The sequence below is a fragment of the Rousettus aegyptiacus genome, unplaced genomic scaffold (assembly GCF_014176215.1).
Source record: "Rousettus aegyptiacus isolate mRouAeg1 unplaced genomic scaffold, mRouAeg1.p scaffold_m13_p_6, whole genome shotgun sequence".
NCBI classification, from domain to species: domain Eukaryota; kingdom Metazoa; phylum Chordata; class Mammalia; order Chiroptera; family Pteropodidae; genus Rousettus; species Rousettus aegyptiacus.
In genome coordinates, this window is record NW_023416309.1 from 16,773,194 (window position 1) to 16,788,521 (window position 15,328).

The 15,328-nt window shown below is 47.7% G+C and overlaps 1 protein-coding gene across 2 annotated transcripts in view; it reads right to left on the reverse strand.

The window, feature by feature from the left end:
- Positions 1-15,328, reverse strand: part of TSPAN15 (tetraspanin 15) — a 47,451-nt gene that overhangs the window by 22,850 nt on the left and 9,273 nt on the right. For both annotated transcript variants that reach the window (XM_016133085.2, XM_036222931.1), the window contains exon 2: positions 809-994. In XM_016133085.2, coding sequence (XP_015988571.2) covers positions 809-994 — 186 coding nt within the window. The remainder of the gene's footprint in view (positions 1-808; positions 995-15,328) is intronic.

Consider the following 15,328-nt stretch of genomic DNA (forward strand, 5'->3'; position numbering starts at 1 on the left):
CACTGCACCCCTACCTTTTACTGAAGAACAGGCATTGTCCAAACTAATGTCAGCAACTTCCAGCCTCAGGCAGCACCAAGGCCCTGCTGCAGGGGCTTTTAGGGGCTTCCCATATGAGGGAGATGATAAGGCTGAACACACATGTGGGTACAGAGCAAATGGATCTGCCTACCCGGTACCCATAGCTTTGGGGATCTCCACAGTAAGGGGGTAGGTGGGGCTAACCTCACCCCTTGGCCCCAGGGCAGGGCAGGTACCTAGCCCAAGCAGGCCCTTCAGAGTCCTGGGACTTTGGCCAGAGTTACCAGGAAAGAGTCCCTGGATCAAGAGCCACAAGGACTCTCTTGGCCTGAGGCTACTGGTGACCATCACAAAGAGAGACTGAGGACAATGCTGGGCATTCAGCTGGGAGGTGGCGGGAGAGAGAGCCCAGGGGTGCTGTCTACAACCTGGCACCTGGGTGTGGGTCTGCTGCTTACCTGACCTAAGGACTCACCATCAACAACTTTTTTGGTTTTACTTGCTCTAATTTGAGTGTGATTTCTCCTACCTCCAACACAGGGTTTAAGTAAGTAAGAATAGTATTGAAATCGGCCTTTATGCACAGAAGTGGAAGTGGCCTGGGCACTCTCTTGGGCCAACGTAGAAAGACAGGCCGATCCAGGAAACTCTCTAGAAGAACAGGTTTGAGGCAAGGAAGGACTGAAAAAACTGGGTGGTCTGAGGGCCATGGGGTAATCTCCCAAGCAATCTAGGGGACTCCAAAGACCCCTGCCCACCAGCTGAGGGGTGCACGAGGCTGACTTACCACTTGAAGAAGGCACAAGTTGTCGCGGAGGGAAGCCAGCACACCAATGAAGGAGACAATGAACATGATGACCCCAAGGAGGATGAGGATGATGGCCGGGGCCAGAAAGGCACTTTCAAGGGTTTTGTATTTCTGCCGCTCGACTTCTGCGTAGATCCCCACAGACAGGACCAGGGACCCGATCAGCTGCAGCAAGAAAGCAGAGAGTGAGAGAAGGGAAGGACTGCCTGTCACTTGATTTTCCTACAAAGGCTTCATCTGGGGGCTATGGTGCCTGCCTTGGGGGGGGGGGGCTCACCCCAGATTACTCTACATGAGGAAACCTGTTAGGGGCTGAATTGTATTCCCCTAAAATTCATATGTTAAAGTCCTAACCCTCAGTACCTCAGAATGTGACTCTATTTGGAGATAGAGCCTTTAAAGAGGTAATTAAGTTAAAATGAGGTCATACGGGTGGGCAGTAATCCAATGTGACTGGTGTACTTATAAGAAGAGATTAGGACACAGACATACACAAAGGGAAGACCATGTAAAGACACAGGGGGAAGGTAGCTGTCTACAAACCAAAGAGAGGCCTCAGAAGAAACCAATTCTGCCAATACCTTAATTTTAGACTTCTAACCTCTAGAGAACTATGACAATAAATGTCTGTTATTTAAGCCACCCAGTGGCACTTTGTTATGGCAGCCCTGGCAAACTAATACAGACCCAATCTGGAAATGCTGCTTCAGAGAAAAGTACTGGCGAGTCAGGGGAAATGCCACTGGTTAGAGGGTCAGAGAACCTGGGCCTTTGCACAGCCTGTCCCCTAGCCTGGAATGCTCTTTCTCTTGACATCCACACTGCTCACCCCTTCACATCCTTCCTGCCTTTGCTCAGGTGTCACCTGCAAAGAGAGCCCTTTCCAGGTCATCTTATTTAAAAGTAGAAAGTCCCTCTCCCTTGGAACTGCTAATCCTATTTCTTCATTTTATTTTTCTCCTTTGCACTTACCAGCATTTAATGTACTTTTTTCTTTTTCTTTTTTAATTGTTTGTCTTCCCCACAAAAAAATAAGCTCCATGCCAGAAGGGATTTTTCCACTGCTTCAGGCATCTCCAGCACCCAGAAGAGTCCTAACATTTAGTAATTGCAAATGGCCTTTATAACCAACGACTGTTGAATGGATGCAAGCCAGGCTTCCCATCAGACCCCCTCGGGTTTGCGCCTGATGCTGTCTACCTAGTCTCCTGCCTGGCTAAGGATTCTGACTTTCCAAGCCACACATTCCCAAGAGCAGAGGCAATTCTTTAGATAAACTTGACTTCTCCATTGAGCATAAAGCAATGTGGGAGAATAACCGAAAGCCATGCTGCTGCCTGCTAAGGCCTGACTAAAAAGGAAATGAGGAATAATACAGACAAGATGTTGGCAAGATACGCCATGAGCATAGCTACCCTTGAGTCGACATCCGGAACACTAAAGAGGCTGCCCCTCCAGTTACTCATTGGTCTACCCTGGCCTTAAACTGGCTATAGCATGTCCTCCAAGGAGATTCTCTTGTCTTCCTTCTAAAGACCATTAAGATTGTCCTGGGTAAAGGAAAGTGCCTGCTTCCCCTAAGCTTTGACAAATGACAAAGATGCCAAAAGTCAAACAGACCAAGCTTACTTAGGAAACATCTGATAACAGAGGATTACCAGGAAGTCATCTCCCTCACCCTTAGATCCAGCAATCTGCTGTATTTCAAAGCTAAATACCATTCCTTTGGTTTGAAAAGATTATCTGGGATTACTGAGACCCAGTCTAAAAGGGATGTCTTTCCAACACACTGGGCCAGGAGGTTCTAAAGGCATTGACAAACTCTGCTGTAAGCTACTTATTAACAAGTTGGCCTTATCAGGAAAACTGTGAATGAAATGATGTCATCAAAATTAGCCACTTGGGTAAATTTTAAAATTTATAAGGCAGAATACACACACACACACACACACGCATGCACGCGCGCGCGCGCGCGCACTCACACACACACCTGTCTACAGGAAAATGGTGATCATGGGAACAAAGTCTACCTTTGATTAAAAAAAAAAAAAAGATTAATCAGAGGCGGCTGTCCTGTCAGTTCAGGCTCCAAAACCCAGAACATGGTGAAATCATTGTTCAAGGCTGGCCTAAGCCCCGAGGGTCCTCTGAAAACAAGGGCAAGCAGCTTTGAAAAGTCAAATCCACCCCTTCTGAATTACTGTACTTAGAAGAAATCACTCATTGAACCCTAACCCTAAACCAAACAGAGTCCAGAGATCTCTCCACCTCAAAGCTGAGGATTATGGTTCAAGAAGAACCCCACAGAGAAGTGAAGTCTTTAGAGCCAGGCAGGAAGTAAATTAAATATGCAAGAATGAGGTATACTTGAAGGCTACAAAGTTGGGTCTCATCTTCTATCTTGATGAAAAGTGTAATTCTCATGCTGTCACTGAACTAATAAGAGAACATCTTAACATTTTCAGTATTCATTCATATATTTTTGAGATTTCTGTTTACTACTGTAAACAAAAAAAAAAAAAAAAAAAAAAAAAAACCTATCTGGCAGGATGGAGCCAGGCCCTAGCTGGCCCCCTCCATCATTCCCCATTTGAAGCTATGTTTCTGGGGTAGTACCCTGCTTTGGAAACCATCTCCAAAACACCAGACCTGTCACTAGTCCCATTTCCGAGCAGAACTGATCCCAGCCCTCTCCATAAAGGCAGTCAGTGGCTTATTGTATTTTTACAAGCTTCCCAGAGCTGCAAGGCCCATTCCAGAACAGCCTTGCCGGCAGGAAACAAAACTTCCTTTGGTTTGATCTCCCTCCTGCTGCAAAGCATCGCATTCTCGTTGCTGGTGAGCCTCGAGACATGTCTAGGCCACTAAAGCCATAGGAAAAGCTACCATGGCAAATGCAAACCCAAGTCTCCTGACTACCCCCCCCCCACACACACACACATAACCCTCACTGTATACCCAGCCGTCACAGGCGGATTTCTCCTGGTCCAGCCAGAAGTGTTGTCACCCCAGCCCTTAGAGAAACCTGGCAGCCCCCAAGGTTGCTCCCCACACAGCACAGGCTGATCTGGGCTCCTCGTTCAAATGTCTGAGGGGCAGTGGACATGGGAAGAGGCCAACATAACCCCTCCCAAGAACATCAAGGTTTCCAAATAATATTTACATCTCTGATGACATCAGTTTATGTGTCCATCTGAATATAAAATTAACTGCCAATGTCAGTGTGCAATCCCATCCACTCTTCTCTGGTAATTATAGTCTTTCACCAGGCGGCCAACCGCTCCAGCTACAGCGCTGGAAGCAAATGGCCTATTTGTCAAGCAAGACAGCTTCAGCTAAACAGGGCTGAGGGCAGGGGGCACACAGCCATGCCCATTTGGGGCCAAACAGGGAAAGAACATGCTGCTGGCTTTGACAGCCACGTGGAGGCTTCAACAAGCTGCACAGGAGCCCTATTGAACCCAGCAAGAAAGGGACTTGAAAGTCCCTTCTGATCCCTGCAGCCTGGGACCCAGCTTCCTCCTCTGCAGGGAGAGGCCCAGCTCCACGCAGCTGCTGGGAAGCAGGAGGCCCTGTGAGGCATCCCAGCACCTGTGTCTCCTCCTTCAGGAAGCATCTGCTCACTGGTCCCTTCCCCAGACTGACTCACCCCCAGCTGGGGCAAGTCTGCACTTAGAGAGGAACTGCAAGGCCCATTTTCACTCCAAAAGGCACAAACCCAGCACCTACTGTATTCCAGGCCCTGAGTTCACAAGGGGTCACAGGACTAGATATGGAGTAAGACTGGGGAAGGGGAAATTGAGAGAGGCTGGAAATGACTTTTATGGTCCTATGGATGGCATTGGGGGAGAGGAGATCTTTCAACTGGGGGTGGAGAAAAAAGTCCCATTTTTACTTTTGTTACCTTCCAGCTGAAATGTTCCTTGCACAAAAGAAGTATAGAACCCCCAGTTCATAGGAAGCAAGCTGCAGTTCCTGCCATGGAGATATACAGAGGGCTCTGGGAATTCGAATGAAAGTGAGGGAGAGAAAAGAATTGTCAGAAATTCAGGATGGGCTTCCTGGAGGAGCCATGTTTCATGGAAGGCTCCAAGAACTATTTCATTCTGGAACTATCTCATGAGGCACTTGAGGCTCCCGGGTTCTGTGCCGGGCTCAAACAAAGTACTTTTGTGAGTTTCTAGTTCGAAAGGATGTGGGAACTAGCTAAACTCTAGGGCCTTGGAGATTCTGAAATCTAGGACAGCACAGCTCTAGAACATTTCACTGGATGTTGTCCCTTACCACTCACACATTGTTCCTTTTTTTCCATCCTTATTTAAAAAATCATGTGCCCTAATCATCCTGCCACTAGCTAGAGGAGGTTCAATTAATATTCACTGACTTCATTTGGGAGAAAAGAATCTCTCCTCCCACTTTCCCTAAGAAAGCTCAGTTCCTGTTGACCCACCCCTCTTTCCCATAAGGAAACCAGGACAGGCCAGATCCAGAAGGGCCCTGGCAATGCCCCCAACCCAAACTGATGTAGGATCCATTCGCTCTCCCTGGAGAATGCCAGATCCACATCCAGGACTACCTGGCAGTACTCTAAACTCTGGGAACCCTGGACCCTGATTCTATAGACCTGGTTCCAGTCCAAATTCAGGTAGCCTGTGCTTGATGAATAAGGGGCCTTGATCCCCAAATCAAAGCCAGTCCTTGAGAAAGCAGCAGAGGCTGCCTCCCACTGCCAACAAAGGAGCCGGTCCCTGGTCTTTGTCACTGGTACTTTGCTCTCTTGACCCTGGACTTTTTTAAAAACTGGAGATCAAGTGTAGAGAACTTGGTTAAATGCGATCCCTGACCCATGACATTCTCTGACACAGCCTGCTTTTGTTTGTAATGTAGTAAGCACCATTTATTAACCAGTTCTCCTGTTCCCACTGATCGGCTACGACCCCGCTGAGATCCCACATATGTCCAGATCTGTTTCTGGCTTCCTATTTCCATCAGTCATTTACCCCTAAACAAATATCTCTATTATAGTGACTATAGCTTTAGAATACATTTTGGCATCTGGTAGGCCAAGTCCCTCTCTCCTGTCTTCTTCAGAAGTGTCCTGGATGTTCTTGGATGTTGACTCTTCCATATACATTTTAGAATCATCTTACAGAATTCCACCACACAAACGAACAAACAAACAAAACTCTGCTGAGGTTTGACTGGAACCGCAGGGAACCCATAGATTTCTTTGGGCAGAACCAATGTCTTCATGAGGTCTTCCTGCCCACGAGCACGGTTTACTCCTTTATTTATGTCTTCATTATTATGACTTCTCTAGTAACAGTGGTCTCTCCACTTCTCTCAAGCTTTTCCACAGCTATCTAGGCAGAGATGGGGAGAGGCTTCTGAAAGTATTTCCCAGGCCTGCCTGCGCAAATCCTCCAGGCCTGGAAAACATGGCCTTTGGAAAACAAATCAAAGAGCCAAAGTGGGCACACCAGTCTGTTTTGCTACCCTCCTGACACCAACAGAGACATTTAAGACTCCCACATGTGGTCTGTTCTCTACATTGTGAAGTGTCTTAGAGGTCTATCTTGTCACTTCCTCTCTCACCCTAGATGATCTTCCACATTCCTGTGGCAAAATAAAAAATTAAAAGACTCCCTCCACACACACAGCACATTCCAGGCTGTGAAAGAGCTAAGCTGGGGAGGTTTGCAAGTCCCAGCTACTCAACCCGGACAAGGCTTGGTGGACTTTCTAACCAAGACCCCTACAAACGTACAAAGCCCTGACCAAGCCTGGACTCTCCTTGGGAAGTTCGGGGACAGGCAGGTGGGAAGTGGTGTAAAAATAACTAATAAGGATATTCTGAGACAAGAGGCAGAGCAGCTATTTCCTCCTGGGAAATCAGAGAAGGCCCATCAGAGCCGAGCCTTGAAGGATACACGGAGTTAGACTTCACACCCCTAGACCCTCCATCAGCACAGGGACTGGCTCAATACATCTATTGGAGAAATAAATCTGAGAAGTGATATTACTTCAGATGACTATAAGCCCAAAGAACAAATGCTGGTGATCCCATTCTACAACAGAGCCTTCCAAGGCTAAAGAATAAGAGTAGCTCGTGGTTAATCTGAAAACTGTGGAAATAGGGAAAAAGGGGAGTCAAGAGCAAATCACCTCTACCCAACACACTCCTCTCCCTGGCTTTCTTCCCTCTCCTTTTCTAAACCTCTCTTTCTCTCCTCTACCTTCCACATGTCTGAACCCAGAATCGAAGCCTGCCTCCCGGGGCAGTGTTCCTGTGGTGTCAGGGTAATTATCTTCCCAGATCTCAGCCCTAGGTGGGCCCCAAGCCAGCCCTCAGGCCAGGCTGATTCATTAGCCAAAGGCCAATCAGAACAGAAGCCAGTCCTCTCCAGAATATACCCAAGGCATGTAGCTCTGGCTGTGGGGACTTCCTGCTCAGGCTACCACAGGCCGCTCCCTAGGCCTAGGGTTCGAGCTCTAACAGAGAGGCTAAGAATGGAGAATGCAGACTGCGATTCTGGGATATTGGCTTGGGGACTCTAGGGATGAAGAGCTACGCAGGGTTGGGATGGGGGTGTTTCCCGCTGGCGTACACCCCCTGCCCCTGCATCCTATACACTCAAGAGTACACCCTGTGCCAAACCACTGCTAGTCACCTCTCTCCCTTCTTCCTCTGGCCCAGTTGGCTAAGGCTCCAATACTCATGGCTGCATGCCACTGGCAGGAATGGGTAAGATGGCCCAGGTTGTCCCTCCCCTCAGACACTTTAAAAGGGGATGCCGGTTCACAGAGGTGACAAGGGGGCTTTGTCCCACACAATGGCTTCCGGTTCAGATCCCAGCAGCCTTTCAAAACCCATGTTTGTTCACCAGGAACTGAACCAGGCATGTCCCAGTCTTCCCCTGGCCCGGGGTATTTCCCAGAGATAATGTGGGAGTTATCTCATGAGACCGGAAGTGAGGACAACAGGAATTTCAGAGAAGGGGGAAGGAAGATGGGGTCCCCAGGGATCTTCCCTCTCCCTGGCCTTCTGGGCTGCTGAGAGGAGAAGTCACAATAAAGGAGGGAGCCACCCGAAAGGGAACAGGCAGAGGGGGAGAGGCCATGAGGCGGGGCGGTGGGCGGGTGGGGGGGGGGGTGGGGGGAGGCGGAATGAAGAGATGAAGGAAATTCCAGCAGCAGGTACAGAAGGTGGTAAAGCCTCACAGCCAGGAGGGCCATTCCCCAGGGGACACCTGGCTGAGTTGAGCATATATAAATTAAGGGCTGCCTCTATACAATTTTGGCAATGATAGGACTTACTGTCTCATGCTACTTGTTTTTAATGTTAGATGTAGTTTTATATCTAAGAAAAAATTAATTAAATTGCTATATATATATATATATATATATATATATATATATATACACACACATACATATACACCCTTGGTTTGTTCTTTCCCCTTTGCGCAAAATCCCACATTTGAACTGAGCCCTTTGCTAGTAAGCTAGGGTTGGAGGACAGAGGAGGCAATCAGATTACAAGTGCCAATGCCTGGCATGTGCAGGGCCTTAAAAAATATAAGCAGACCCACTCTAAGAGCTCACGACTCCACAGAGGTCAAGGATAAAGGGGAAAAGGAGGCAGCATCGCACATGAGGAACACTGAGTAGAGGCATGGGAGCTCTGGACTTTAATCCCAGCTCTGTCACTAGCTTCCGTGCAACCTTGGGCAAGTCCCTTCCCCTCTCTGGGGCTCAGTTTTCCTACCCCAAAATGGAGGGAGATGGCTTTGACAATTCCTGGAGTCCCTTCGCTGCACCAGGAGTCTACGAAAATCATGCCCCTCCTAGAACCCAGCCGTTAGTAGATTGTGGGCAGCCCGATGTCTCATCCTCGCCTGAGTTCTCCATGGGTCCATGCCTGCTTGCCCACCTGGTCCAGGGGTGACACACTTCTGCAGGAGAGAGGCCTGACAGGGGACAGAGGTATCAGTCAAGGTACATATCTCCAGCACTGCCTCCCACGGCAGGCAGCCATGGAAAGGAGACCAACCACTGTTTTGGAAATAATAAAGCCAAAAGGAGCTAATAACCATCTCCGAAGCTTAGCTCCCCCCAGTAAGCCTTCCTGGACCACCACAGCTATAAGGATCTCTTTTCACTCAGATCATCTGTGAAATCAACAGTGAGAAGCCCTCACTGGTACTGATAGTTATAGTATTAACTATGTCCACTGAACAGATAATTCTGGGTATTTATTACCTGCTACATGCACAGCATGGTGGCAAAGACCCAGCGACACACAAACCATCTTTGAATCCAGTGACTTCAGTCTGTGCACATATGCAAATGCATTAGTCCTATAATTTCACAGGAACTTTGATGGCTCAGCTCCCAGATCACTCTCTTCCAACAGGAGCCATATGGAAAGTGGTTAGGGCCTGTGCCAATTCACAGTGTCCTAATGGACCACAGTGCTCTTCAAGCAAGATGCCATGAAACCTGACACTCAGTAAAGGAACTCCCCCTTGCCCGGTAAATATGTAATACTGATGCAATGCTCCAATTAGATGCCACAAACCATTTCCTCTTTAGAGGCACTTTGGTCCAAGCATAATTCAGAGGAAGGGGAGTTCCCGTTCTGAATTCCAAGGCAGCATTCACTGATTCAACATACATTTATTAAGTGCCTAGTATGCACCTGGCACTGGGAATAAAAGGATAAGACCTAGTTCCTGCCTTCAAGGAGCTCAGTCTTGTAAGACACATCAGTGCACCAACAAATGCAGAAGAGATAGAGAAGCACTAGTGTAGAGGTAATTGAGTATACAGAGGGGCCAGAGAGGAAAACATCCTAAATCATGGGCAAGAGGGGTGATCAAGGAGGCTCCTTGGAGGAAGTGATGTTTGAACTGAGTCCATTTAATGCATGTAATGGACAAGCAAGAATTTATGAAGTGGACGAGGGTTTCCGATACCCATGAAGGGGCTTCCGGGACAGCAGGTCAACATAGCTGGAGCCAAGGACAGGTGGATGGGGGATGGGAGGAGGCCAGGGAAGCTCACAGAAGCCAGACCAGGGCTCGGGTTAAACCAAAATTTCATTCATTCATTAACATCCCTTTACTGAGAAGTTGTTTAAGTCAGTTATCCTCAAAGTTTTTGATCTCTATACTCCTTTTGACTCTTCAAACATTTTGAGGACCCTAGAATAGAACTTTTGTTTTCATGGATTGTAGCTATCAATTATTTACTGTTTATTATCTAAGAAATTAAAACATATATTTTAAATATTTAGCTCATTTAGAAATAATAGTCGCATGTTAACATAAATAGCATATTTTTTATTTAAAAATAACAAAAAAAAAAAATTGAGAAGAGAGGCATGGGCTTTACATCTTTGCAAAGATTAACATCTGGCCAATGAGAAGACAGCTGGATTCTCATAGCTGCTCCTCAATCAATCTGTTGTCACATCACTCTCCTGAGCCCCTAAAATACTGCACTGTACACTGCTGAGAGAATGAGGGTGGGAAAGGCACATAACATCTTAGTATTCTCATGAAAATGGTTTTGGCTTTACAGACCCCCTCCCCCCTGCCACAGATCCCTGAAGCAGCTGTTTTAGGAAGGGGGTGGGGAATATAGTCACAGCATTAAACCAAACACAAGAGCTCCAACTTTGGTGGCACTCACATTCTAGTTGGGAAGAGACAAATAAGAAACACACATAGTATGTCATGGTTACAAGTATTATTGAGAAAACAAAACAAAACGAAACAAAAACAAAACAGGAAAGGAAGCCAGGGAAGCCAGTGGTGGAGCTGTCATTTTTAATCACAAAGACTTAAGTAGGGGCGGGATCTCTACCATCCACATAGATATATGGACAAATGTCCAAGCTACTGAGACCTTGAGTTCAAGGAATAGCTGCTACAGCATGATAGAGCAGGTGGGTATAGATGAGGTGCAGGGCAAGGCAGATGAGGGGAGGAGTTTTTAAGCCATGTGAGGACTCTGACTTTTGTTCTGAGTAGGTGGGAGATACTACAAGTTTGCAGGGCAGTGATCTGATCCGACTTCGATTTTTAAATGAGTTACTGACTGCTGTGCTGAGAACAGACTCGGGGTTGGAAGCCAGAGGGGAGAGCAGTCAGGAATCCACTGCAGTAACCCAGATTCGAGGTGACAGTAGCCTGGATCAGGGCCGGCACGTAATGGTGGCAAGAAGTAGGCAGCCTCAATAAATTTTGAAATTAGAACAGAGAAATCACTAAAATAATGTAAGCAGAGGAGTTACACATTCAGATTTGCTTTCAAACATTCTTTCACCAGGGTATTCACACAGCCCCAATGTCACCCCACAGCTCACAAATTTGTTGTCACATTTACAATGTTGCACATTTACAATGGAGAGGGCTGGTGGTCAAGCTTGGCATGGCCAGCAGCGGGGTGTCAGGACATCATGCGTCTCTTAACGTGGCATCCTATACCTCCTGGCACATCCCGTGTGCGGGACTCATGCAGAAAATGTGTGGCCCGAACCTAATTATGAGGAAACGAGGAAACAAATACAGAACTCTGATGTTCTGCAGATCAACTGGCCTGAAGGCTTCAAGGAAATCAAAAGCAGTGAGGACAGTCTATACTAGGAAAGGTCAAGGAGATATGTCATGGCCAAAACAATGTGTGAACCTAGGCTGCATCCTGGATTGGGTAAAATATCCCACAAAAAACATTTGGAAAACAACTGGAGAAATCTGGTAGACTGCATCAATGGTGATTTATTTAATGGAGATTATTTTTCAGAACAATGGCAGTGTGTGGGAGAATGCCCGTTTTGGAAAGCCGAATGCCAGAGTATCTAAGAATAAGATCCCAATGGCCGCAGCTTCTTTTCAGCTGGGTTGGCAATGAATACAAGAAATGTATTTATTGAGAGGGAGAAATAGAGATTAAGACAAGATGTTGACAATTGGTAACGCAAAGGCATGCAGGTGTTCTTTGACCTTTTCTTTCAACTTTTTTGTGAGTTTAAAACTTACCAAAAAAAGTTCATTTCCACTATCTCAGCTCGATTAGGAACTACTGATTTAGTATGTCCCATCCTGCATGAAAGAAGGGGACTCCCCCGGTCCCACCCCAGCCATACTTCAAGCATAGGAGCCAAGCAACAAAGAGGCTCCACCGCACACGCCCCTGGGCACACTGACTTCCCAAAAGCCTCCTACACACTGGTTGTTGGCAAACACAACATCCGTGACCCAGCAACACCAGGGCATGTTGGGTCTCCCCCCAGCAGACCCTGGACCCCCAGCTCTTTAGAGCACTCCCTCCCCCACAGCACTTGGCACGGGGCTCAGCACGTGCAGCTGGTGATTAAGGATGGGCACTCAGCGAGTCCCAGGTCTGGCATCAAGCCACCAAGCGGCTCTTCTTCCAAAAGGAAGCCGGCTTACACAGGGGCCCCCACAGGTCCACACTGCTTTCCAAGTCCAGCAAGCCTTTCTCTACCCACTTTCTGAATTTCTCTAAGCAAGGAGAGGGCAAGGGCCCAGTAGGTCTTAGTGGATCACGCAAATGCAGGCAAGTAACACGTGACCATCTTCCCCAGGACTCTAGAACATTCAGGGCTTTAGGGGTCACCTCTCATGTTTTTGTTAAAATGAGATCCAATGCAATGCATGAGCTATCATGCTGTATCCTGATTTTTTTTTAAGTGCATTATTAGAGATAATCGCAGAAGTTTTAATATAAACTTGGTATTTTCTTAGGTATGATAATGGTATGGCTATAGCCAAGAATGTTTTCTTTTTTAGGAGATGCATCCTGGGATATTTGGGGTGAACTGTTATGATGTCTGCAACTTACGCTGACATGGCCAAGTGTTAAAATTATTGATTCTGGTTGCTGGGCATATGAGTGTTCACTGTATCATTCTTTTGCCTTTTCTATGTTTTAAACTTTTTTACAATAAAAATGTTGAGAAAGTAAGTAAGATCCAAGTTCCATTTCTCCCGAGAGAAGCTCTGATTACAGTTCTGAGTCTCCCTTTGTTCTGGGAAGACTCTGTGGCCACAGTGGGGCCCGCTCACCAGAGGCCTGGGACAGGCGGCCTCCTCTGGCCTGGAACTAATGCCCTAACCAGATGTTTCACTAACTGCTGACTGGAGCTAAATATAGACTGTGCCAGGAACCTACCTATTATACATCCAAGAGAGCCTGCTAGGAAGCAGGACTGGAGGGCTTTAGGACACGCTTCTGCTCCCTGTGCTTGGGGAAGAGGCTTGGAGGAAGGGAGAGAGAGAGTCATCTGTCACCCTCGAACCCCTTCTCCTCTGCTTTAAGATAATCAGGATAAGAGAAGATGCACACAACGAACCAACATCGCAATAAAACCCTGGTGCTGAAGCTACCAGTTGTGCGAGGACGTGCTCTCCCCGAGGCTGGGCTGGTGCGACTGATAAAGGGCACGTGCCGGGTGAGGCACTCTGCCACTGGGAGCTGTGTGACCTTGGACAGACCACTTCCCTCTCTGGGCCTCGGGTGACCCTGCTGTGAAACAGAAATGGTAACACTGCCCGATGGTCATTCAGAGGACCCCAAGAAATGGGGAAACTCCTTTGAAAACTGAAAAGCGCTATTAATACATAAGAATCCCTGTTCTTTCTTTAAAATCAGCAGATACAAAGACCCGTTATGTGCCTGCACCTGACCAGGAGGCGCCACTCTTTAAACTGACAGACATTCCTTACTAAAATAAATATGGTCCTGACCTAACCTAATCAATATCTATGAAATCACAGATTTGAGGTATTAATGATTTTCTTTAATATGCACTTAATGTATATGTATTAAATTTTAAAATGTTCCCCCAGAACCACCTAAAATCGTCTTGTGGACCCACAGACTAAGCAGATAGGTGCTGTTCATGCCCAACCCCCTTATTTTGCAGATGGGAATCTGAGGCGGAGAGACAGACTATCACTCCCACAAGGTCACACAGCGTCTTAGCCATCGGTCAGCAGCTGTGACCCAGTTCTCCAGACTCTCAGGCCAGTGCTCCCTCTATGATGAGCTGCCTTCTCTCATCAGAAACAAGAGTTCTCACGCTCTGACATATCCTCTCCTTAAAAAATAAATAAATAAAACGAAACGTGTTTCTGAAGGACAGCGATGGGAGCTCCATTCCTGCCTTCCTAAAGCTCCAGAGGTAGCGATGAGGACCTGGCTTTGGCTCCTTATGCCACTTCAGGTCTGCTCCCTCCCTTCCCACAGAGGGTGGCCCCTCCCTCGGGGAGCCCAGGGCCCCTGCCCTGGAGGCTGGTCCCCAATCCAGGGCCCTTGCTCCTCTAAGTGGAACTTTGAGGAGAATCAGAGGACCCCCATATGCCTAAGAATGTTAGGTGAGTGACTAAGTGACTAAACCAATGAGCAAGCAACGCATTCCAAATAGCCCACCTCTCTTACAGATGTCCTTCTACCAAGGATGAACACTTGAGACAGGGAGGTACCAAGAAGTCTGGCAAGAAGAGAAAGAGTGAGGCTTCTCATCTCCTTGCACGTTCCCTAACCTCTGTGAACCGCAGTGGAGAATGGGGCCATAATGGTGCTGCCTCTCAGGGTTGCTGGAGGATTATATGAGAGAATGTCTAGAAAATTCAGCCCAGCACCCAGCACATAGGAAGCACTCATTAACTGTTAGCTTTAAGAAGACAGAAGTAAAGGTATCACCAGACTAGACAGATCCCACTCCTGTCTCAGGGACTGTGGTCCCCGAACAACTCCTGTCCTCATCTCATTTCTGCTCTGATCATGAGTCCACTCTGCTTGAGGATGGGAAGAGTCAAGTGGCTGCAGCCCCTATGGGAGCTTAGAGCCCACTGTCCACTGCTGACTAAGTAAGTGTCCCTGCAAGAGCCTCCTGTGGGCTGCTGGTAGCCCCGCCCCATCCACGGGATGTCTGCAGCTGTCCTGAGCACTCGGCCAACACTCAGTGAGTGCCAGCTTGCTAAGGGACAGGGACAGGGACAGGCTGGTTCATCTGTACCCTCAGACCAGCACAGGACCAAGTGAACAGCAATCCCTGGTCGAATGCTAAGTAGAACCAGGCCAGAGGCATAAACCAGGGTTCTTGCTACCTGAGTTTTCAGGCCCTGCAGAAAAGGCCAGTCCGTAATAAGTCACACATCAGGCCTCGGTCCCCAGGTGCAGCAGCAGGCCTGTTCACAGTAGGGACCCTCACAGCCCAGCTGGAGAGAGTGATACTGGGGTGAAATCACTGAGTGGTGCCCACTGTCCTCTCTGAATGACGGAGGCCGTCCCATTGGCCACAGTTTTAAAACCAGTGGCACCTGCTGTGTGATCTGGTCTCGGTTTCCTCCCCTCTGAAAGGAATGGGCTGGACCAGATGGCCCCATGGCCCTCCAAAGTTCAGCCCAACTGGAATTTCAAACCAGCCTAACTGTCCCATATGAGAGGTGACACTCCTGTTCTGAA